Source organism: Schistocerca cancellata, chromosome 1 (genome assembly GCF_023864275.1).
Source record: "Schistocerca cancellata isolate TAMUIC-IGC-003103 chromosome 1, iqSchCanc2.1, whole genome shotgun sequence".
NCBI classification, from domain to species: domain Eukaryota; kingdom Metazoa; phylum Arthropoda; class Insecta; order Orthoptera; family Acrididae; genus Schistocerca; species Schistocerca cancellata.
In genome coordinates, this window is record NC_064626.1 from 26,580,631 (window position 1) to 26,607,594 (window position 26,964).

The window sequence follows — 26,964 nt, forward strand, 5'->3', positions numbered from 1 at the left end:
GGAGTATATATGTAGATGTGGAAATTTAAACATTGCTTATCCTCTAAAATTGATGTTAATTCTAGGACAGTGATCGCATAATTTAAATCTGATGTATCACTAAGAAGTAGTAGAATTTCATATTTGACATTTTTATTTAGGAAAGACTGACCATTTTTGTTGGTAGGATATTAGTTTCCTGATGAAATGAATTGTAGTTACAGTATCACCGGTTTTGGTGCAGCACTTCCCGTTCTTCATGTGCGTCTGAACTGGGGATCGTGTGCTGTTTCTTGTCCATCCCTGCTGAGTGCAGATGAGCAGTTTTATTTTGCACTGCAGTTGTCTGTCTACACTTGTTCAGCTGTTGTAATTCCACCTATGGACAGTCATTTTTCACATGTTGTTGGACAATGTTCATTCACATATACATTGCTGTCATGCGTATAGCAGGCACAGTTGTTGTGAATCTACTTTTTTTTGGTTGGGGGGGGGGGGGGGGGGGGCGAGTGCCATTTCAGAGATTGTGACATCGTCCCACACATCCTTTGTATGCTTACTGATGCCTGCATTGATTTTATTTGGTCTAAATTTAAGCAACTACATTATGGCTAAAATTCTTTTTTTCATCATGAGTATTTATGATGCCAGTCTCTGTTAAGGAATGCACCTTTTAATTTGCAGAAAAGTTTTGCATTGTCCTTTATCTAACTACACCATATGCAGAATTTGTCAGATGTTATTACCTGTATCACTCTCTCTCTCTCTCTCTCTCTCTCTCTCTCTCTCTCTCTATTCGTTTAGTCAGTTCCGACTCGTCATGACCCCATGAACCAAATCACACCACTTTTTCCTGTCTTGCACTTTCTCCCGTAGACCTTCCAGGTTGGAACACATTGCTTCTGTGATGCCATCGATCCATCTCATCCTCTCACATCCTCTTCTTCTAGTTCCTTCAATCTTCCCCAGCATTAATGTTTTTCCAGCGAGGCATGCCTTCGCATTGTGTGTCCAAAGTAGGTCAGCTTTTGTTTTAACATTAGACCTTCCAGGGAGAAATCTGGTTTAATTTGCTCCAATATTGATCTGTTGGTTCTCTTTGCAGTCCACGGAACTCTAAGAAGTTTCCTCCAACACCACAATTCGAAAGAGTCAATTCTTTGCCGTTCGGCCTTTCTAATGGTCCGGGTCTCACATCCGTACATCACGACTGGAAAGACAGTAGCCCTCACAATATGGATCTTTGTTGCTAGTGTTATATCTCTGGACCTTATAACCCTGTCAAGGTTTGACGTCTCCAGATTTCGTGGCTGCAGTCGCCGTCAGCAGAGATCTGGGAACCGAGATAACTGAATGTGGTCACTACCTCCATGGTTTCTCCTGCTATATCCCACGAATTGGTAGGTGTAGTTGCCATAATTTTCGTTTTCTTCACATTCAGCATAAGACCGGCCTTTTCACTTTCATCTTTCACCTTCAGTAAGAGTGTTCTCAATTCTTCTTCACTTTCTGCCAACAGGATCGTATCATCTGCGTACATTTTGTTTACATTTATTCCAGCTATTTTAATTCCTGTTTCTCCTTCATCTAGCCTCGCATTCCTCATAACGTCTTCTGCATACAGATTGAATAAGTACGGTGACAGTATGCAGCCTTGCCGGACCCCTTTCTGAATCTTTATCCATTTCATTGTTCCGTACATAGTTCTCACCGTGGCTTCTCGGTCGAGGTATAAACTCTGTATCAGATGAATGAGGTGATCTGGTACACCCATGTTTTTCAGTATGTTCCACAATTTGTTGTGATCGACGCAGTCAAAGGCTTTGGCGTAGTCAATAAAGCAGAGGTACACACCTTTCTGGAATTCTCTCGCTTTTTCCATAATCCACCGAATGTTAGCAATTTGATCTCTAGTTCCTCTTCCTTTCCTAAATCCAACTTGTTCTTCTGGTAGCTCTCGATCTAGATATTGGCGAAGTCTATTTTGTAAGATTTTCAACATAACTTTGTTAGCATGTGAAATAAGTGCGATTTTTCGGTAATCTGAGCATTCTTTAGAACTTCTCTTCTTTGGAAGAGAAGTTTTTGTGTATTGTTTTTATATTTTCTGAATTCACTTAAAAATAATATTAAAAAATAATGTGGGGACACTAATAAAGTACAACACAGGAACAGTGCAAAGATGGCCACCCGAGTAGTTAGTCACACCAGGAACTGAGAATGTTCTGTAATTGTGTTTTCTGCACAGTGAAGTTGAAAAATGTATCAAAATTTAGTGGAGGATAAAAGCCCAGTTCTGTGTTGCATGAGCACTGCAGCAGTATGCCTATGAATGAAATAGGAAGTTCACGTTGCATCGCGAACTTCAGAAAAAACTGCAGTTGTCAGAGCCCACTAGATGATAAACTGTCGAGTGCCAGTGACTTATGTTGGGACATTAGCCAATGTGTGACACATGATGTGGCCCAGCTTCACAGAGTGTGTGGAAAGGTGTCCACCCCAGAGCTGACGCCTCCGTCTGGGCGACTGGTGCACACATTCAGCCAGAGATTGATGTCTTCACTGTACGAATCACCACTGGCCTCAGACCCAGTGGGTCCACCACCACAAACTAAAAAGCAAGAGAATGAGTGACAAGCGCCAGTTTTGTGTCATCAGTACTGAACAAATTCTAAACCAAAGCATCTGCAGTAAATGTTATACTGAGCTGCTTTTGACACAAAAAAATACCAGCTTGGAGCATTTACAAGAATTCAGTATCATTCCTTAGAAACAAAAAGTAAATAAAAATCTCTTTCTTCTGAAATCAAAATTAAATCATATGTTGCTGTTTATGTGTGTTCTGTTGCAACCTGACAATGTATGACCCCTTATGGCTCATTTAAGAGCTGCTACTATCGCTGGACAGACTTCGTACTCAAAAAACCTTTCTCCAAGCAATTTCAGTTATGTTCAGATGGCTCAAAGAAGCATTGGGTACCAAGAAGCTCTGATGTAATAGAGAGGTAAATTATGCATTTCATACACAGTTGGACAGAGCCCAAACAAATTCTTTGTAAGCACTGGTGAACTTAACTGTGTGAGGAAATTATATGTTGAAAAGTGATATAGCAATGAGTTGTGCTATGCGAAAATTTAAAAATATTTAGTTGTTTAGTTTATATTTGAATAATGTGTGTGTGTGTGTGTGTGTGTGTGTGTGTGGAGTGGGGGGGGGGGGGGGGGGTTATATTCCAGTCACAAAAATAAACACATTTACTTAATCTTAATCTTTTATTAACAAAATTGAAGTTACAAAACACTTAACTTATAGAAGTGTAAAAACTTAAAAAGTTTGAAAAAAAGAGAGAATGATATAGAGAACTCATTTATGTCAAATCCTTTTGACGACAAGAGATTCACAAATAAAAATGTCTACCAAAAATAGAGATCATTTAACATGCTCACTGACATGAAATATATTAAGTTATAACAATACTTAGTTTCTGATAGGTGATAAATAAAGAAGTTGGTTCATCCTGTGTAAATACAGACATATAATTCCAAGTATAACAGAACTTTTGAGGGAATGTATGCATTTTTTTGAAAGCAGTGCACATTCCATAGGCTACTGTATGTTACTCTTGGTGTTTGCTGTTAGTTGATTAGCAGTGGGTGCAATTAGCTCTTGCATATGTTTCCTTTATGCTGTGACTCATTGTTGGCAATATTAATTCATATTCAGAGAAAACCTTTGGACAATGACCTAACAGCCAAATCAAAGCATCTGTGTGTAGCCCAAGACAAGTCTCTCAGACTGACACAAACCAAACAACTTGCACGTCAACATCACATATCGATGTACTTAGCAGTATCCAGTAGACCATCTTGGAAATACTACACCACAAGATTGATTGAATGAAGGTGCATGTATCAGCTCTGCATTCTTTATTTACCTAGGATGTTCATTTTGTCTTGACAAGGAATTAAATTTCTTACTGTTTTGATGTGACTGCCAGTTGTATTTCTGTTCTTTTTCCTTCCTTTTTTCATTTATCTTCTCTTGTTTAAAAATATTTTGCAGTCACCCTTAAAGACCAGCAGTGAAAGGTGTTTGTACCAAAATTGCTGGCTTGCTGGTTTTGGGTCTTTGAATTTAACTTTCATCATTTACTTGTTGTATTTCTGCACTGAGTATGTAACACTCATCCCTGCAATCTCTTATGTGGCGGATGCCTTCCTTCTCCTCCCTCTCTCCTATATACACTGTTTCTGTCACTCCCTGAACAGCTAATTATGTTTTTTTATGTAAAAAAGTGCTGTTGTTTACCAGTTTGATTTCAGTTTCAATAAATTCTTGCTTTCACTGTAATTACACATTTCACACATGAAAATTACAAACCTGTTGAAGGATGAGGCAAATGAAGTCACAAGATTTTTGTTCTTGATTGACCAAACAAAATATTCTCCATCTTCCCAATTCTTGGGGAAGTGCAAAATTAAAAAAAAATATACATGCAGATAATTTTAGGAGTCTGTGATGTAGTAATCAAAAAATAGAAATAGGTCAGCTAAAAGTTATTCTCATACCTTTACAATACATCTCTGCCCTTGTGAACAGAACATAGTGATATTAAAAGAAGGAACTAAAATTGTAGAGCAGCACAACACTGAAATTGAACTTAGGGTTTTCACTGGCTGAATGCTATAAACACTACTAAGTAAGCATTCCTGTCCAGAGTACCAAACATAGTTTATGCAGATCTTGTCTTAGATGTAAGAACTGTGCAGTTTCTATAAGTGTGTTTCATCTCTGCTTGCTTCCATTGGGGCAAGTGCACCTGTTTCCCTGCTGCCAGAGTTTCTGCACGCGCTGGACTTGCCACTGCTCCTGCCCGACGTCGTTCGCGTGCTGCGACTCCCTGTTGTCGAGCTCTTATTGCTTCGATCACTTCTGTATTTTTGTAACTGATTGACCTTCTTTCTTAAGAAAGTCCTAAAACCATTGTGCCACCACGCGTAGATTACAGGATTGATTAGCGAGTTTAAAAACCCTAGAATCGCCAGCGGGGCTGCAATGATAACGCTTAGAGTTTTGCACGTTTTCTCATCTTTACACAAAAGATACATGACACAGGCGACAAAATACGGCACCCATGTTATGACAAAAGAACCTGTGGTAAAGAGGACAACTTTAACAGCTTTTGCCTTTTTAGGTTTTGACTTTGGTTCCATTTGTGTACTCATTCCTCCTCGAAAGATGCGCATATTTTTTACATTGTTTTTGGGTGATCTCTGATTCTGAGTTGAACCATTTGTATTAGCTTCTTCATCAGCTCTTTGCAGCTGACGGACCTTTTTTAAGGCACGGTACAAAATGATAGAATAAAGTATAATTACAGTGATCACAGGAATTATGCCAAGGTATGTTACCAGTAAGACAAGTCCGGCTGGCATTCGAATGAACCAACAGACTCTTCCGTTATTAGTATTACCAGACCACCCAAAAGCAGGAAGGAATCCGACAACTATTCCGAGAACCCAGGTGCTCGCAATCAGTAGTCGAGCTCTTCTCGGATACAGCCAACGCTGGTACTGCAGGCCGTAACCGATGTAAAGGAAGCGGTCCACAGCAATCAGACCCACACTCCATACTGATGAGAGGGTACTCGATAGAATCATACCTATAAATGATACAAAAAGTGACAGCAACTGTGCATAGCAATAGGTCAATAATTGTAGAAAGAAACACACTTCACCATATGCTAACAGCAGTAATTTCTGGATTTATTATCATTAGCTAACAATAACCACCAAAGTGAAGGAGTATACATAAAAAATATTTTTCTTAATATTTGCAATAACTATGCACCATATCTGAAGTTAATGTTTGCTGCGTTTATGTGAAAGTACGCATGAAGGATGTCACAGAAGTGTTACTTTGTGACACTCTTTAATTGGCTAACATATTAACTCTTAGTACGCATAGCTGCTTAAAACTTCTGCTCCATCTGTTATCTAGTGTCCAGTAGGCATGAAAATTCCTGTTGCTGAAACTATCCTCAACATTTGCAAGACATGTTTTCAAAACTTGTACTAGTAAAGTGGAACAGGGAATAAGTGTTAATGGAAAATAAGTAAACCAACATTTTGATCCTGACATTGTACTGTTTGCCTCTAGTGAAGAGGTAAACTTCCACAACAAATGAAAGTAGGCCTTAAAATATGGTATATTAAGACTGAAGTTATTTTCTGTGAATACATAGAAAAGAAAATAGTTTACATTAGTAGTGGGGTCATAAAATCATTTAATGAATATTTTTATTTAGAGCAGTTGAAGGCAGTTGAAGATGAGTCTGTTGACAGCAAAATATGACCTGTGGTGCTTTTTCTAAACTAAGTAAAGTTTTCAAAACTAAGTGTCAGAAGAGGAAGATTGCAACCTATGTGTTTATCAGTTTCAACTCGTGACAATGAGGCACAGATGTCTAATGTGAAAACCATCCAGAAACTGTGTTCATTCAGTGCGCAGAGGACAGAGTTAGTGCGCAGAGGACAGAGTTGTATTTGAAACTGTTAAGAGAGATAGGAAAATAAACAGTGATGGAGTTGTGACCAGACATATGAGAGGTAAATGATGGAAGACACAAGAGAGGACTGTGGTCACATCTTAATACACGGGCATGTAGTGACATTAGAAAACAGGGATGCGTATAACTGGAAAAGGTTATGCTTGGGCAAGCAGTGAATAACACGTGGATAATGATGATGATGATTGTGATGATGATGATAATGACTCTTCATGTGAGATAACATGTTGCATCCTCCCTACCGAAAAACTGTCAGTCCAGTCACAAATTTAGCTTGTTACCCCACATGATCATAATTTTGATAATAAGCATAGATGTGGTACTGAGTCAAATGCTTTTTGAAAATCAAGAAATGCTGCATCAACCTGACTGCCTTGATCCAAAGCTTCCAGTATGCCATGTGGGAAAAGTGTGACTTGTGTTTTGCGTGATAGATGTTTTCAGAATCCTTGCTGGTTGGTATGGAGAGACAATTCATGCCTCTTACATCACAATAACGCAGGCTGCACATTCATCCATGTAGGTCTGTGACTATTGCACAAAAAACGAAGTCACTGTGCTGTCTCATGGGACATGGCCACTGCAGACTTTCTTTTATTTCCAAAGTTGAAAATGCCATTGAAAGGATGAAGATTTGCAACAATAGATGAGATAAAAGAAAATTTGCAGACGGCACCTTGTGCGATCCGACAAGGGGCTCACCAAGACTGCTTCCAGAAATGAAAATGGTGTTGGGATCGGTGTATCAATTGTCTGGGAGAGTATTTTGAATGAGATAATGCACAATAAGTAAAAGGTAAGGATGGAAAACTTTTGTGGAGAAAATTCTGGAATTTTTTTAACAGGTCCCATATAATGCCTTTTGTTAGCTTTTTCTATCATTATGTCCTGACACATATGCATCCCTGTTGCTCCTGTATTTTTTCAAATTGATTCTATCCATCTTCCATTAGGTTGTCAACCCAGACTTTTCTCATCACTCGGGATCAGGTGTAGACTTTCTTGTGTTGTCGATCCATCTACCATTATTTACCTATATTCCTGTCCACTTGCATTCATCACAATGGTCATAATTATTTATCCAGTCTGTTTCCTGCTCCATTCCCTTGTTTTCCTGTCTCTCCTAATAATTTTTGTCTTGTATGTTTCTGTTGTTTGCTTAGAGACCCTCAGCAAAAAGTCACAACTGGTACTGCACACTTTGCTTTTCAGATATGCAGGAAGCTTAATTTTGACAGGCCTAGTAGGTTTACCAAAAGTGCTTCTGTGCATTTTTATTGTTCTGTCCATTTCTTTCACTGTCTGTCAGTCATTGTCTTCATCTGCCCTAAATATAGGAACTTGTCCATAAAGGACCCACTATTAATTTGTACTGTTTTCTTTTCAGTGTGTTTGCCTTCTGATAATTAAATGATGTTTAAACCTCATTTCTGACTCACTTTATTAAGTTCTATTTGTTGTCAAGGTTTGTGGCACTGGAGATAGGCTGTACATCACTGTCAGCAAAACCAAGTCATCTCAGACAGGTTCCACTAACAAGATTGTGGTACGAAATCTTGTCAGACTCCTCTTTCATCTTTGAATTCCAACTGTCCTGATGAAGTGCAATGAAATACTTAGTACACGTTTTTCTGTATACCAACATAAATTGGACCTAAGCCTAATTTTTCTAGAGCTATCAGTACAGACTTTGTCAATTCTGCTTCAAAACCTGTATCATTCTATAAATGCCAGATATAATGGTACTTCATACTGCTCTCTTTACTTTATAATTCATCATGACTTGCAGATGGTTCAGCCACTTTGTTTTTTACCCTGTGTGGTTCGTGATAATTCTGTGAACATCTTGTATCTTACTGAAAGTATGCTGATATGTGTATAGCTTTTTGCCCCTCGTTGTCTGTCGCCTTCTTTGTGAATGTCTGAATGAATATCGAATGAGAAATCTCTGTGTTGTTCCAGTTTTGCAGAATTGTCCTCCTACAAAGACATTTCATACATAATTTAGCAAGTTTCTTTTGTATAAAGTTTCCTTCATTTGTAATAATTTCAAAATGAAGAGCATCAATTCTTGCCCTTTATCTTTCTTAAATACCTCATTTGGCTCTGTATACCTCACATTGTTAGTTCTGGAATTCCATTATTTTTATTGTTATCTATTTGTGATTCTGACTCATATCTTGACTGTTTCTTCTCAAAGGAGCATACTATATAAATACGTTCAAGTGTACAGACCTCCACTCAAGCAGAATGTAATTAACAGTTATCCTGTAGCAATTATCTGTGTAACTGAGTGAATGTTGAATGAGTAGTAATCAGTAGAAGGCTTTGCTGCCAATTTTATAATATTGCACTAGAGCCATCATACACAGAAATAGAGCAGAGCTGTTTAATGATGGGTGATAGTTAATATAGTCAATGAAATTATGAATGCTATTATTTATTGACTACTTTTCCTAGCTTTGCATTATATGTTTCAGAGAACGCTGCGCTCATGACTCTTCATACTGCTTGCACAGTGACACTGTGTTATATCAATATGAGGAGCAGTGTCACCTATGTGCCTAGTATAATTTTCAGACCATAAACCACATTTGATAATGCTGAACACTACACTTTGCTTCAAAACACTAATAATCTTGTGTTCATTACTCAAAATTACCTATAACACTCCTCTCCTGTGACAAGTCTTATCGGTTTATTCCTTTCTAATCTAAATTCTCTGTTTTTATTTTGTTTTTGAAGTCATTAGTCTGTTTTGTAACCTTCTGCATCATCAATGAGTATATTAGAGGTGTCTAGATTGATATAGTCCTGTAACTTTTGCTCTGTCTTCAAACAATAAAGCTGTTGAAGATTGTAGTTTAAAGCTGTCAGGCTTGCATCGTCTCTCGAATCTTTTTGCTGGTTTAGAAGGTTCACTGTTAAAATTCAGTAAACTGAGGCCATATTAAGCCTGTGCAGATGTAAATGTACATGCAGATACACCTGATCTCATGAATTGTGAATACATTGCATCTGGAGTAGAAAATTGCAGCTACTTAGTGATCTAGGACAGGGACAGATGTGTATGGATATATGACCTGCCTGCATCCAATTGGAAATTGGCTATTGTGTGTAAAAAGGGTGAGCTGTACTTTGCACAAGTGAGGCATTCTAAATCTGTGCCAATTCGTGGTGTTCTCGGCCACTGGCCTCGGTTTGCCTTTCGTCTGGATGAATAGTTTACTTATCATTGTGCTTGCATACATAGCAGTGAGACTGACCATTTGCCATTCCTTCTCCCCACCCACTACACCATTGTTATGTTACAGACACACAAACAACAATATTATGAAATACTGCTGTTTGTGTGTCCATAACAGTTGCAGTTGATATTTCCATTGCATTTGAAAAATCGGTCACTTTGTTGTCCAGATACTCAATGTGTGTTTGCCAGCTCAAATTTTTATCCAAATTTAATCACAACAATTCAGCACAGTCTTGAATGTTTGGTTTTGAACTGCATCATGTGAGTGTTCGATATGTTTAGATTCATCCTATTTAAGTGAAACCAAGTTTCTACATTACTGAAGATACTGATTAGTGATTTCAGAATTTTTCTGATTTTCAACTAATACAGAAGTACTGTCTGCAAGTATAATTGATGGATAGGTGATATTTAATGGAAATCATTCATTTGGAGCAGAATAGGACTGGGGCCTTGTGGGGCACTCTGAAGTGTTATTATCTGCATCCTCATCCATACTCTCCAAACCACTGTGAAGTGTATGGCAGAGGATATGTCCCATCGTTAGGGCCGGCTCCTATTCTTCACATATGGGTAGGGGAAGGAGTGCTTCAACAAAAAGCAAGGAATTAAACTTTTTTGTTTCTTTGGCAACTGATGATTTTCCATAAAAACCAGCCTAGCACAAATGATAATATTAAATGAAACAGTGTCTGAATGTAATGTTTAAAGGCCTAAATCAGGCTTCTAATTTTTAAAATTTTCGGGTGGAGGCCTCCTGGACCGCCCTCCACTTTTGGCATGTGACTACTGACAGCATCTTCTCAAGGTTGGCAGCTGTGTGTTAATATTGCCTGCAAGGTCATTAAATACGACACGAATAGCGACAGTCCGACACACTAGTCACAAAATTGTTGACACTAGCATTTGTACTCCCGCTGCTGGTGCAGTCACAAGTAAAGTCTAATTTAGCTATGTCTTGTAAAGTTGATATATACTGTGTTCTTGGTGCACTATGATTTTAATTTGTTTAATTTTTCTCTCACATATATTTGATTCTTGTTGTTTTTGTTATTTTGTTTCTTCTTCTTCTTCTTCTTCTTTTTCTTCTTCATTATGTGGTACGAGCAAGTCGCACAGCTGACTAGGGTTCATCCTCTAAACATCTTTGACACGCTTAGTAGGCTCAACAGTGGCCAGTCCATGATGGACAGCAGACAAACATATAGATGTGTGTATCAACTTTATGATACATATCACATAGTGTAGCTAAATTAAACATACCCTCTGACTGTGCCAGTGGCAATATTACGAATGCTTGTGTCAACAGTTCTGTGTCACTACAATCCAATGTTACTTCTCCTCCATCTGAGATAACATGCTGCGTCCTCCTTACAAGGGAACCTCCCCATCGCACCCCCCTCAGATTTATTTATAAGTTGGCACAGTGGATAGGCCCTGAAAAATTGAACACAGATCAATCGAGAAAACAGGAAGAAGTTGTGTGGAACTATGAAAAAAATAAGCAAAATATACAAACTGAGTAGTCCATGCGCAACATAGGGAACATCAAGTAGAACTCAGAGCTCAGGAGCGCCGTGGTCCTGTGGTTAGCGTGAGTAGCTGCGGAATGAGAGGTCCTTGGTTCAAGTTTTCCCTCGAGTGAAAAGTTTACTTTCTTTATTTTCGCAAAGTTATGATCTGTCCGTTCGTTCATTGACGTCTCTGATCACTGTAATAAGTTTAGTGTCTGTGTTTTGCGACTGCACCGTAAAACCGTGCGATTAGTAGACGAAAGGACACGCCTCTACAATGGGAACCGAAAACATTTGATCGCAAAGTCATAGGTCAACCGATTACTCCACAGGAAAACACATCTGATATATTCTATACGACACTGGTGACGGCATGTGCGTCACATGACAGGAATATATTGTCGACCCAACTAACTTGTACACTTGGCGAATGGGTTATAAGATTCTTCTAGCTTGCCCGATTTAGGTTTTCTTGTGGATGTGATAATCACTCCCAAAAAAGTAATGAAAACATAATAGTTTGTCACATAAACTGCAATAAATGAATGCAACAGTTTCATAGTCGCACAGTTTTCCCTGTGCTCTGCCAAAACATGTGTTTTTCACGTTTTCAAATTTTTCCGTGTGTAGACCGTCAAATCCCGCAAATGTCCGAGCAAATATGAACAAGTCCTGGAATTTTGGAGAGCGAAATTGATTATATAAAAAATTAAAATTTTCACTTGAGGGAAGACTTGAACGAAGGATCTCTCGCGCCGCAGTTGTTCACGCTAACCACAAGACCACGGCGATGCTGTGCTCAGAAGTTCATTGATGTTACATATGTTCTGCATGGACTACTCAGTTTGTATATTTTGCTTATTTTTTTCATAGTTTCACACAACTTCTTCCTGTTTTCTCGATTGATCTGTGTTCAGTTTTGCAAGGCCTATCCACTGTGCCAACTTATAGCTAAATATGAGGGGGGTGCAATGGGGAGGCTCCCTTGTTAGCAAGAAATCCTCAGTCCAGTAACAAACTTTTCCAGTCACAATAATAATAAAGAGCAGTAACTCTTTGTTTCTGTTCCATAAGTACGACTTACACTATTTAAGGAAATTGCCTGTAATGCCATATTTGTTAAGTTTCTTAATAAGCGAGGCATAATTTACAGTATGAGGTCACAGAAGATTCCTACAATCTTGTTGTCCTTGCCCAATTATGTGTTTAGTTTCTCAACAAAAATGTTAAATGCTTCTTTAATGCTTTTTCTCTTGTTGTTCCTGGATCATAGAGTATTTTGTAATAATGTTTTGGTTTTGCCTCAGATATTTTAGAGATGGCTTGAAGAATTGAGATAGGATGATAACTGTGACTTCTGAAATTTTCCCGGCGTATTTCTTCTTCTAATAATTTCCGGGTATGCAGCCGGATCCCGTCGACATTCTGCCACGATATTTCGGCCCAGAGACGTCCGGCCATCATCAGGTGAGTACACAACTACTGAAGAGCCCAGGTGCAGTCGCGGTATTTATGCCGAATCTCGCGCGAGATTCGGCATAAATACCGCGACTGCACCTGGGCTCTTCAGTAGTTGTGTACTCACCTGATGATGGCCGGACGTCTCTGGGCCGAAATATCGTGGCAGAATGTCGACGGGATCCGGCTGCATACCCGGAAATTATTAGAAGAGGATGATAACTTCCTGTGACCTCTCTGGTTCCCTTTATGAAAATTCATTTAATTTCAACACACCCCAGTACCTCTGGCAAGCAGGCCTTTTGAAAAAATTGCTTACTGGAGACAGTGAGTGTGTTATTGACTTGTCTGTTGCTTTAATAACTTGCATCCTACATGCAGCATTTTTCTTTTTTAATGCTGAGATTACATCTTCTACAGCTTTCATGGCAGCTTTGAAAATTTTTAAGGTGTTCAGAATTTGCATTGAGGTCAAATGGATTTATTTGGTTGCAATGATGTCAGATTCTGTTGCATTTATAAATAATCCATTGAAGTGCCCACATATTTGAATTTGGTTTGCAATAGTGTTTCTTTCAGGTAAATTTTTGAAATTTATTATGAATTCCAATTATCCTATTGTTTGCCAGTAGTTTTATTGCCTCTGTAACTCTTTTAAACCCTTAACTCACAAGGTGTGGTCTCTCTTACCGCACCAGAACTTTACAAATCGCTCTCGTATGTCAATTATGGCAGATCATTTTTATACACCACATACGCTCTATTAATCACCGATCCTCCAGATTATTATTGCCAGTTGCGTTATTGCTTTATTTGAGTGTTGTTGACATGTGATTGGGTCTCATAGATCACGTCTTGTGAACTACGTACCTGCTTTTGTCAGTTCAGTACAATATGTGTTAGCAAGAATGTGACGATTTTACACACTCTATGAAATTTTTTGTCGGTGGGTGGAGAATGATGTCAATGATATAGAACAAGAAGTAGACAAAGAAAACAACGATTTTTCAATAGCCAGTGGTCATCATTCTGCTAGCGAACAAGAGGACCATTCAGAGAAAGAACTTCAAGACAGTAGTAATGATGACCTTTCTTTTTCTCCAACAAAATACTTAGTGTTAGTTAAAATTAAATGTGTTCCGACTTGTGGTAAAGAAAGATGTAGATCTCAGTACTGAATATTAATTTTGCAGCCTTTCTTTTTCTGGCTATCGAGTTCAGTTTTTATATGCAAGTTTAAACCCCAGAAATTAGTTTTATGCAAAAATTTGCTTTCTAGAGAGATACCATAATTTTTCAGTACATAAAATTCAGTTCGCCAACAGTTTTTTTTGTGTACTATTGAAAAAACTTCACAGAAGTATGTGATTTTTGCTTGATACAAAAATAAAATACTTTTGGCTTTAGTTAGTGCAATAAAATCAGAAAGGAGTATTTAAACAACACTTGTATATTTGTAACCATGAATGTTATATGACATAAATTAAATTTTCAAATGATTTACAGGTTAAATCTTGGTTTACAGATAGGAATCTCAGGGACCACACCTTATAGTATACATTACAGAAAAGTCATCTCGTGAGTTAAATATGATTTCTTGAAGTCTGACGTATTCAATGAAATCAGTATTTGTGTTGTATTTTAGTTCACTGTGCAGCTGCCTTTTCCTTAACGGGAAATTTTCTGGACATTTTTATGTCCTGTATGATCCACTTGAATTTATTTGCTACTTTTTTGCCACAGGTTTCAGGGTAGAAACATTTCATTGAAGATCTCAGGAAAACTATTTTATGAACTTGTGATATTTTATAGTACTTGAGGTACAGTGATGAAAAGGTCATTTTCTCTCTTTTATTTTATTACAAAATATGAACAAGCTTGCTTTGCCAAAGTTCCTTTCAATGTTTACTTCTATACCTGAACTGCTCCTGTCTGTGGTAGCTCAGTAAATAATGCAGAATGAGCTGAGATAACCAAATTTACTCAAAATTTACACACATCTTCATATACATATTAGTTGAAACTTTACTGAAACAGTTTGCTCACTGGGCATTTTATCTGGTAGATTCAAAGAAATTCAGTTTGAAAACATGACTTTAGTACTGAATCTTGAAGCATAACTGCTTTCAATTTTGTATCAATTTAAAATCAGCAGCTATAACAAGTTTTTTTTCTTTTTATTTTTTCTCTGCAAGCATCTGGCATGCTTCAGTATTTAGATGGGAGTTGTGAACATATGGGGCATTAAATGAAATTTGTTCCTAGATTGAGAATTTCTTGGTAGGGATAACACAACATGTTATCTCAGATGGAGAGTTGTCAACAGATGTAGTAGTTAAAAGTGTCATCCAGAAAAGTGTTTTTGTAGCCTTGTTTGTCATGTCATATGTTAACAACCGGGCAGACCCTTGCTCTTCATGCTGTGTATTCGTGACCTTACAGACAATATCAGTAGTACTGTCTGGAAGAGTTGCATAAATATCCCATCAGATCTTCTTGAGATTTCAAAGTGATGAAAAAAATTGCAACTTGTTTTAAATGATGTAGAACTTGAGCTTCCCCTGGCATGCCAAATGTTCACATAACTTGTAGGAGTTCAGCTGTGTAAAACCCTTGACAAGCCTGATATTTTGACCGATTAGCACATAGTCATTTTGAGCACAATAAAGAACTATTGCCACCGCACATGATGACCATGAGATGTGTTACAGGTACTCTGGCTCACCAGACATCAGTAAATGGGTAGCTATATTACAGTGAGTATGTATTTCACTATGTCACATCATCTGATGATGGTGTTTTGGTTTGACAAAGAAGTAACACGGCATTTCGATACTCAGATCCATTGTGATATCTGAGAATTTTTTCTTCAAAACTGGTTCTAGTCCTAATGAAGGTGTAAAAGAAAAAACTTCAAAACTGTTTCTTGCTCTAATGAGGATATAAAAGAAAAAAAGCTATAAAAATAGCAGATTGGCAATAAAGTATTTTAAAATTATAATGTTAGTAATAAAACATCACATGCGTAGGTTCCTCTGGGATTAAAAATGACTGCTTGGTGATTACCTATAATCAACTTTCAAAACCATGTGCTACCCCTGAGTTCTAATAGGCTTGAAAGAAGTGGGTAACTTATATGAGTTATTGTACTTTAACATGTAGTATAACATTGATATGGGGAATGACAAACACACTTATGGAGGAAGTGTATAAAGAGAAAAACACAAGAAGGTGATGCATAATGCAACTCAGACATTATTCCCTCATGAAACTTCCTGGCAGATTAAAACTGTGTGCCAGACTGAGACTCGAACTTGGGACCTTTTACTTTCGCGGGCAAGTGGTCTACCAACTGAGCTACCCAAGCATGACTCATAGCTTTACTTCAGCCAGTACCTCCTCTCCTCATTTTCCTGCTTACTTGAGAAGAGAGAGTTCCAAAATGTGTAACTAACAGTCATCATAGGTACAAAGGTAAGACATTCTACTAATGAAGTGTTGATACCCAGAATGATAACCACTTTGTTTTTGTGCTCATCAATTGCTGAACATTTGAACACCCTCTCTACACAGTGAATGAGTCTCCTTTCTCATACCATCATTTATTTTCCATCTGGGGTGAATTAGGGTAGCATACATATTTTATTGTTTACAAATGGAAGAATCTTAATGGCAGTATTATGAAAACAGCTGAGAAAGTGGCTGAAGATGTGATTGGTGACCTAATACTATGAAAATAATTTGACAGAACACTAAAATTCTAAGTTGAAACAAAGCATCGTGAGTAGATGACACTCCACCAGAATTTTTTATAATCCTCTGATTAATCAACCATCAGAAAACTCTTCCACTTATGATGTAGGATGTAGGAGGCAGGCATTGTAAGTTGCTTAGTTATTTAATAAAATGTTTCACAGATCATATTCATGACAAACGTGATGAACTCACAAAAAGATGAAAAAATGTTTGTTTGAGTACATGCTGGCCACTTACAGCTTTTTGTGCAAATGACTAAATTGAGGGTTTGTCTCAGATTATCCCACAAGACATCAGGGAATGAAAATATTCAAAAGATGTTAACTTACTGACTTCCATGTCCCCAAAGTTGGCAGTTATTCTTATGGCAAAACTGATGAAACATAAATGTTTTAGCAGTGATACTGCATGGTTTCACCAGGGAAAGCTTGCATCAATATGCACACTTAAGAACTTAGAATTTTCTGCTGTCCTTATACAAGGACAACAGGAAGTGGGATATTTTTGCCATTTCAGAACTGGATGAGCTGTGTCTTTTTTAAAATTTAAAGCTAGCCCATTTCTGCAAAACTAGTCAGTAACTTTCACAAAAATGCATCTTTTCTCAGCTTCACAAAAATGCTCGTATACTCTGCAGAAAGGATCAGCTGTAAATAGCGGTGTGAGTCCAACAGTAGTTCAAAGTTTTGTCAGAGTTCAGGCATCGAGTATATGTAACAAAAAAACTTGCAGTATCTGAAGAAGGTCACTGTGTGTGTCATAAAAATATTGTGTGTGGAAATGAAAAGTCAGCAAAACTCCTGGAAGTACACTATTAGTATTTATTCTGCCTTCAGATTTGAGTCAAGTGGTAGATCATTAACATAAAGCAAGATGGCTCAATGGTTAAACCCTGTGGGACATCCATTGTATAAACCCTGTGGGGCTTCCACTGTAATTGCTCCTCATGCAAATGATGTGGCGTGTCTCTTTGTTTTACTCATACAGCCTCAGGTAACTTGCTACATTCTGTTCCTTAAAATAAGAACTAAATTGGGCATGTGCTGTACTACGAATTCCATAAAAACTTCAATTCCTTAATAGTATATTCCTTAATATATATCCAGTGTCGTCAATAAGTCACAGATGATCCCAAATGATGATATCTGATGATGTAAATCTATAAATTATTGTCTCTGTAGAGTAGCCATTTTGAATACCAAACTGTGATTGTCTAAGTATCCAATTACTACACAGGTGGATGACAACTATGGAGCACATTATCTTCCGAAAAGGTTTAGAAAATGTTGTAAGGAGTGACACTAGGCAGTAGTTACTGACATCTGTGGAATGTGTAACAGTGGCACATTGAAATCTACATGGGTAAACACCCTGAATTAATGGTGCAGTACATGCAAGAGTAAGAACATTAAATTTGTTGGGCAGCAATTAATGTTTCATGTTTTATTGGAGATATAATCCATCTCCACATGAACCTTTACTTTTTAGAGTCACAGTGCGATTCCTTATTTAAGTATGGAAATGACATTAATTTTGATTTCACTAAAGTTCCTCTGTACCATTTGTGTACTGTTTTGCTTTCTTTTCTGAACTATTTGAACCAGTTTTCTCAACTATTTGTAAAAGGTAATTGTTAAAAATATCTGCTGTCTGTGAACTGTTTTTTTACATGCTCTCTTTCTCTTTAACAAAAATAATGTTGTCTTCTGTGGCTTTTACCTGCCTCTGTTTCAACAGTATTCATTATTGATTTGATACCCTCAAACCCAGGAAGACCAATAATTCCACTTCCAAAGAAGGCAAAGGCAGATAGTTGCGCAAACAAATCACCAGTTTAAGTAATTACGGTTCGCAAAAATTCTTACTCAAATATTCTATGGAATTACTGAATGCACCTCCACGACCAATCCCCCATTTGTAGCATTTGAGGATGTAGAAAAAGCTTTTGATGATATTGTATGGAATGATTTATTTGGAGTTCTGAAATTGACAGGTGTAAAATCCAGGGAGTGAAAGGTTATCTGTAACTTTGACACAAACCAGACTTCAGTTATAAGAGTCGAAAGACATAAAATGAAGGCAGCAACTGGGAAGAGAGAGAGGCAAGTTTCTGAGCAAGTAATAAAGGATCCTGAGGAGAAATTTGGAAAGGGAATTAAAATTCAGGGAGAAGATTTACAAACACTGACAATATTACAGTGTCACTGGCAGAGATGGGAATACATTTTGATTACTTGAACAGAAAGGCCAGAAGTTATAAGATGAGCAGCAACAAAAGTAAAACAAAGGTAAAGAATTCTAGCCGAATTGAATCAGATGATGCTGACTAAATTAGATTAGGAAATGTTACACTGAAAGAATATGAATATCAAGAGCTCAGATGGAAACCCAGTTCTAAGCAAAGAAGGGAAAGCAGAAAGGTGGAAGGAGTATATAGAGGGTCTATACAAGGGCAATGTACTTGTGGACAATATAATGGAAATGGAAGAGGATGTAGATGAAGATGAAATGGGAGATACGATACTGCGTGAAGAGTTTGACAGAGCACTGAAAGACCTGAGTCGAAACAAGGCCCCCGGAGTAGACAACATTCCATTGGAACTACTGACGGCCTTGGGAGAGCGAGTCATGACAAAACTCTACCATCTGCTGAGCAAGATGTATGAGACAGACGAAATACCCTCAGACTTCAAGAAGAATATAATAATTCCAATCCCAAAGAAGGCAGGTGTTGACAGATGTGAAAATTACCGAACTATCAGTTTAATAAGTCACAGCTGCAAAATATTAATGCAAATTCTTTACAGACGAATGGAAAAACTGATAGAAGCCGACCTTGGGGAATATCAGTTTGGATTCCGTAGAAATGTTGGAACACGTAAGGCAATTCTGACCTTACGCCTTATCTTAGAAGAGAGATTAAAGAAAGGCAAACCTATGTTTCTAGCATTTGTAGACTTAGAGAAAGCTTTTGACAATGTTGACTGGAATACTCTCTTTCAAATTCTAAAGGCGACAGGGGTAAAATACAGGGAGCGAAGGCTATTTACAATTTGTACAGAAACCAGATGGCAGTTAAAAGAGTCGAGGGGCATGAAAGGGGAGCAGTGGTTGGGAAGGGAGTGAGACAGGGTTGTAGCCTCTCACTGATGTTATTCAGTCTGTATATTGAGCAAGCAGTAAAGGAAACAAAAGAAAAATTCAGAGTAGATATTAAAATCCATGGAGAAGAAATAAAAACTTCGAGGTTCGCCGAAGACATTGTAATTCTGTCAGAGACAGCAAAGGACTTGGAAGAGCAGTTGAACGGAATGGACAGTGTCTTGAAAGGAGGATATAAGATGAACATCAACAAAAGCAAAACGAGGATAATGGAATGTAGTCGAATTAAGTCGGGTGATGCTGAGGGAATTAGATTAGGAAATAAGACACTTAAAGTAGTAAAGGAGTTTTGCTATTTGGGTAGCAAAATAACTGATGATGGTCGAAGTAGAGAGGATATGAAATGTAGACTGGCAATGACAAGGAAAGTGTTTCTGAAGAAGAGGAATTTGTTAACATCGGGTATAGATTTAAGTGTCAGAAAGTCGTTTCTGAAAGTATTTGTATGGAGTGTAGCCATGTATGGAAGTGAAACATGGACGATAACTAGTTTGGACAAGAAGAGAATAGAAGCTTTCGAAATGTGGTGCTACAGAAGAATGCTGAAGATTAATGGGTAGATCACGTAACTCATCATCATCATCATCATCATCATCATCAGCCAATTCAATCATTAGATGATGTGGCCTCTTTAAGTCATGGATTCAGGTAGGCTTTCAGAAGTCTTCTCCAAGTGGGACGGTCTTGGGCAGTTCTCTGCCAGGTGTTACCAGCGATCTTCTTGATGTCTTTGTCCCATCTGTGTGGTGGTCTTGCTCTAGGCCTCCAGTGCTCTCTCAGACTCCACTCCAGTACTAGCTTCACGTAACTAATGAGGAGGTATAGAATAGAATTTGGGAGAAGAGGAGTTTGTGGCACAGCTTGACAAGAAGAAGGGACCGGTTGGTATGACATGTTCTGAGGCATCAAGGGATCACAAATTTAGCATTGGAGGGCAGTGTGGAGGATAAAAATCGTAGACGGGGACCAAGAGATGAGTACACTTAGCAGATTCAGAAGGATGTAAGTTGCAGTAAGTACTGGGAGATGAAGAAGCTTGCACAGGATAGAGTAACATGGAGAGCTGCATCAAACCACTCTCAGGACTGAAGACCACAACAACACACTAAAAGAAGTAGATAAATTTGCTGTTTGGGCAGTAAAATAACTGATGATGACTGAAGTAGAGAGAGCAAATGCAGACTGACAACAGCAGTATTGTGTTTCCAAATAAAAGTGTGTTAACACTGAATATAAATTTAAGGGCTGGGAAGCCTGCAATGCAGCCTTGTACAGAATTGAAATTTGTACAATGGGGCCATACAGACAAGCAGAGAATGGTTGCTTCTGAAATGTGATGTTGCAGAAGAATACTGAAGATTAAATTGTAAGACCAGACAACTAATGTAGAGGTACTGAATCTAATTTGGGGAAAAATAGCTTTGTCACTCTAGTTGACTAAAAGAAGGGATCTATTGATAGGCCATATCCTGTGGCATCTAGGAATTTGAGGAACTGTGAAGGTCAAAACTACAAAGGGAGACTTAGGCTTGAATGCAGTAGGCAGGTTCTAACAGATTTAAGTGATATCCATAAACCCAGACATTTGCCTTTTGCGGGAAGTGCCCCTCTTACTGAACTATCTAGGCAGTGGCATTCTTCAGAGGGGAAAACATGTACCAGAAAAACAAGTAATTTCCCACCATGTACTTTTTCCCACTGGCTTCTCCGGGAAGGAGAGCAAAAGAAGTACTCACAGATTGAAGCTTCCTGCTGGGTCTGTGTTTGCTAATCTCTCTGGAAGTTTGATACTTTTTATGTATAATATTTTTGATTCTTGCAAAATTGCATTAAAATATTGCATCATGTTTTCCGTTGAAGGGGCTTAGCAGACCAATGGTAATACTATACTATTCAGAGATGTCATTGTATAACATTTGAAATGATATAAACCATTAAAAAAGCAATTTCTACAGCTTGGGTATCTCTACTGGCACAAGAATGGCAGCTGCATTCTATGAAATTGTTTTGAGGACTATACTGTGTTCAGTATTGAAAGACACATGATTAGAAAAACCAGTTCAGGTGTCTTTTTAATCAAAATGACACTTATGCTCATCAGTCATTGTGGACTGAGGAGTTTCTCCATAACAGCAACTTCAAATTAAATTGCTATCTTTGTGCTCACTGCTCACACTATGTTTGCAGTGAAACGAGCCATAAAAGTTGCAACCTTTATTACAATATGTAGATTGGTATGGAGTTTGATAACAGGGTTTAAGAACATATGGCAACAGTTTAGCGTGATAAGCTTGTTTAATTAACATATGTGTCACATCAGACAAGATTATCCCTGTAATGAGCAAAGTAGGGAAGGTAAAAACAATTCATTCCAAAAACTACACCAGATTTGTGAAAACTATACAAAACATGCATAGTGTTTCCATACAGATAAAACTGAACACTGTGTGCATATAATTCTCTTTAACTTGACCAGTAGTTGCGTATTTTATTTTCTGCAGACTCGTATGACTGATGGAAGCTATATGTTACACTGTAATTACTGTTGTGTTTGCTGCTATACACATCTCTGTAATGTAGTTTATGAGCAACTTTCATAAAATAAGAGAAGCTCCTCATAATTTTCATATAACTCATAAAACCATCAAACTAAATATGATATGTGATCACCATTTTATATTTTGTACTTGTCTCTAACTGTAGAATTACAATATTTGTTATGCATAGCTTTTGTAGGCAGATGTAACTTTATTACTGTGAGGTATTGTAGCTCAGGAGGACTTTTATTTGAGGAGTTAGTATGTTTAACTCTTCATGGCAGAAAGGTAACAATACATTACACAGAGGAATATTGCCAAGTATCTGCAGTGGCTACTTATACTGACTCATCTAGAGTCAAAACTGCTTATTACTTATTGGTTTCCTTGTTTACATGTCATTTATAAGGGCTACTGTGAAACAAATACCCTCAGACTTCAGGAAGAATATAATAATTCCAATCCCAAAGAAAGCAGGTGTTGAGAGATGTGAAAATTACCGAACTATCAGTTTAATAAGTCACAGCTGCAAAATTCTAACGCGAATTCTTTACATACGAATGGACAAACTGGTAGAAGCCGACCTCGGGGAAGATCAGTTTGGATTCCGTAGAAATGTTGGAACACGTGAGGCAATACTGACCTTACGACTTATCTTAGAAGGAAGATTAAGAAAAGGCAAACCTATGTTTCTAGCATTTGTAGACTTAGAGAAAGCTTTTGACAATGTTAACTGGAATACTCTCTTTCAAATTCTGAAGGTGGCAGGAGTAAAATACAGGGAGCGAAAGGCTATTTACAGTTTGTACAGAAACCAGATGGCAGTTATAAGAGTCGAGGAGCATGAAAGGGAAGCAGTGGTTGGGAAAGGAGTAAGACAGGGTTGTAGCCTCTCCCCAATGTTATTCAATCTGTATATTGAGCAAGCAGTAAAGGAAACAAAAGAAAAATTCGGAGTAGGTATTAAAATTCATGGAGAAGAAGTAAAAACTTTGAGGTTCGCCGATGACATTGTAATTCTGTCAGAGACAGCAAAGGACTTGGAAGAGCAGTTGAACGGAATGGACAGTGTCTTGAAAGGAGGATATAAGATGAACATCAACAAAAGCAAAACGAGGATAATGGAATGTAGTCAAATTAAGTCGGGTGATGCTGTGGGAATTAGATTAGGAAATGAGACACTTAAAGTAGTAAAGGAGTTTTGCTATTTAGGGAGTAAAATAACCGATGATGGTCGAAGTAGAGAGGATATAAAATGTAGACTGGCAATGGCAAGGAAAGCATTTCTCAAGAAGAGGAATTTGTTAACATCGAGTATAGATTTAAGTGTCAGGAAGTCGTTTCTGAAAGTATTTGTATGGAGTGTAGCCATGTATGGAAGTGAAACATGGACGATAACTAGTTTGTACAAGAAGAGAATAGAAGCTTTCGAAATGTGGTGCTGCAGAAGAATGCTGAAGATAAGGTGGGTAGATCACGTAACTAATGAGGTGGTATTGAATAGGATTGGGGAGAAGAGAAGTTTGTGGCACAACTTGACTAGAAGAAGGGATCGGTTGGTAGGACATGTTTTGAGGCATAAAGGGATCACCAATTTAGCATTGGAGGGCAGTGTGGAGGGTAAAAATCGTAGAGGGAGAGCAAGAGATGACTACACTAAGCAGATTCAGAAGGATGTAGGTTGCAGTAGATACTGGGAGATGAAGAAGCTTGCACAGGATAGAGTAGCATGGAGAGCTGCATCAAACCAGTCTCAGGACTGAAGACCACAACAACAACAACAAACTGTGAAACACTCGTCAATGTTATGAAGGCCCATTGTGAATATATTAATCTTTGATTTTTTAATTTATTAACTGCTGCGTTGGTCCCTGGGGAAGAATTTAATCACTTTATGTTCAACAACTCAAGTTTATTCATGTGTATGGAGTAAACTCATTTTCAGTAAGGTTACAAAAGTCACGAGTAACATGGCAATTTAAAAAAGTTAAGGAATAAATTAACAGAAGTCTCAAAGAACATGAATTAAAATGAACATACCGAAGGAGGTAAGGGGCTCCATACACATGCTATGAGGTCATGTACATGTGACCAATTTTGTAGTAAAACTGAGTAAATTAATTTCACATTACATACAAAGTAATAAAAATGGCAGCACAATACATTACTGAAAACATTCAACAGATTAAATACAGATATAAATTGTTTAAGAAACAAAGCATATTAAAAAGGAAGTAATACATCATTACAAATATGCCAAAACAAGAGAATTACAATGAATATAAAACTGAAATCCAAGTTTAAGGACAGGGGTGGGGCAACGTGTAGAAAGCTGGGTGGCACAGTTGTCATGCTGCATTACATAAAACTGAAAATCAATATGCCTTACATTTTATAAAGGAAAGAATATTATAAAGTTAGTATAGTAAAATAGAGTATATATAATACACATTCAAAACTAATGTACGTATGACTATGTAAATGTAATCTAGACTATCAATTCAGATTTTACCATACACTAACAATAACGTAAATGGTATTTGTCTCTTTAAGTTTCTCAATGTATTTGTATATACTGCTTTCTTTGTGCTTCTTATTCTTGTCTTGTATTGTGAAAGAAATGTGTTGATTTTAATTATGTACTACACTACCCCATTTATTGGATATGAGCACAATCGATAAATAGTTTGTCAATGTGCACCTTTGCCCTCTCTTTTTTCCTACTCTTATAATTATCATTCTTTTGTTAACTGTAATGCATATTGATGTTGTTAATAACAATCCCTTTGATTTTTAAGCTTAATATTTGAGCAAGTGGGTCACTAAAACCTTCATTGAAAATTTGACAAGTTTCTGTTACTTGGGTAGCAGATTTTACTTCAGACATTAAATTACAGGATGATGCAAGGTTCAAAAGGGTTCTTTTAAACTTTTGTCAATTTATTATTTGTGAACTATTTTAAAAATTCGTGTTACTCATGACTTTTGTAGCCCCTCTGCAAAAATCTTGAAGAAAATTGTAATTCAAATGCCTGCGGGGTGGGGGTGGGGGTGGGGGGGGTTTGGAGGGGGGGGGGGGGCTTGGGGTAGTAATCCCCACAAGTCACAGCAGCTGACAGTAACTTGAATTTTGATTTTTATTTGTTGCAGCAAAAGTGCTGTGGACTTTTCATTAATAGTTACTGTTATGAGAAACTCTGAACATACTTATTATACCATTGTCAAAGAAAATGATAAATATTCCATTTAATTTAGTAATAAAAATGTTTTATTATTTAGCAACTAACATAGGAAATTAAATGACCAAATGAATCGCAAAGAAAATAAAAGCATGCCTCCAACTTGAAACAAGCTGAAAATAATATATTTATTCTATCAAAAAGTTGTGAAACACTAGGCAGAGATGAAGCTGATCTTGAATATATGTTAGGTTTTTATTTGAACCATATGTGTAACTAATTGTTCTAACATATGAACTTCTGAAATTAGGTGCTGTCACAGCTGAAGTAACAGCAACTCACTGATAAAAGTTAAGAGAAATTAAAAAACTTACCTAACTGGAAGAAACAAGTTGTCTCATCTCTCAGATTTTTTGGGAATGCTTGCCCAAAGACAACTGCAATTCCTGTGATCAGATCTGCCATTGCAATGTTCCCCAAAAACAAGTATGTTGTTTTTGGCTGCACACCACTTCGTATTATTAACCCAGACGATACCACAACAGCCAAATTCAGTATGATGATGAGTGCTCCAATTAGAGGGATGAGGTAATCATAGAGCAGCAGCTGTGTTGTAGCACTCTTTACTATGGTGATATTTAGTGACTGATCTGTGCTGACACTGTTATTAGCTATAACACTGATATTTTGTGTTAAATCCATAAAACTGGAGCTTGTAGTGTATTGTTCTAACATTCCAGCAAGTGACATTACACTTGTGAGGTACGAATCTGTAGAAACTACGGTAGATGGAGAGTAATGCATCCTGTCCCAGAGGTTCTCCATGGGAGACTGCATGCTCAGCTGCACCGGGGGATTGCCAGAGCATTGGGTGTGCTCTTGCCTCATCTCTTGTTGACACAGGACACAGATAGTGCAGCTCTTCCCTTCCTTCCTGTGTTGTGTCATATCAGTCCGGGGACTAACTGTTATCAAGTGTAATGGGTGTGAGTTTGCTTCTCAGAATTATAACTTCATGGAACATGGTGGAGCCTTGCTTGTGTAAATTGCAGGTCAGAATGTAGAGGGAGAAAAAACACATTTCTTTGGGGCATTCAAAAATTCAAATTTCAACTTTCTGTATTAAAAGTGCAAATCTGGAACTGAATATTAAGCAAGAGAAGTAAATTTTGTATGGAAATTAATATGGTACTCTAAAGTGCTGAGTGGAATACACACAATGGGAAAAAATAAAAATAACCATTCATCTTATAGTTGAGGCTCTGAGTGGTGTGCGTATACAAAAGCTAGCTTTAGAACTTGTAACTTAGCTTTCAAATAATGTCCTTTTTGAACATGTATTGTGCTGATACTACTATATTAGTGAGGGTAACAGTGTTTCCACCTTATATTTATAAAAAGGTGTTTCTCATACATTTGTGTAAAACTGCAGAGTTTATACCCTTAATTTGTGCCTTTTTATACCAAAGCATGCAGTTCATCATTTCACAATGATAAGGGCGGAAGCCAGGTGTGGGAAACAAAGATATGCATGTTTGGTTGAGAGAATGGAAAGCTGTA

The 26,964-nt window shown here is 37.6% G+C and overlaps 2 protein-coding genes across 5 annotated transcripts in view; one reads left to right on the forward strand and one right to left on the reverse strand.

The window, feature by feature from the left end:
* LOC126164839 (putative FERM domain-containing protein FRMD8P1) overlaps positions 1-26,964 on the forward strand; it is a 390,611-nt gene that overhangs the window by 219,085 nt on the left and 144,562 nt on the right. The window lies entirely within an intron of this gene.
* On the reverse strand, positions 3,315-26,269 carry LOC126164885 (5-hydroxytryptamine receptor 1A-like). The gene is made up of 2 exons (XM_049920276.1): positions 25,779-26,269; positions 3,315-5,642 (listed from the first exon to the last, which is right to left on the reverse strand). The coding sequence occupies exons 1-2, from the start codon at positions 26,239-26,241 to the stop codon at positions 4,753-4,755; spliced, it is 1,353 nt and encodes a 450-aa protein (XP_049776233.1). The 5' UTR covers positions 26,242-26,269; the 3' UTR covers positions 3,315-4,752.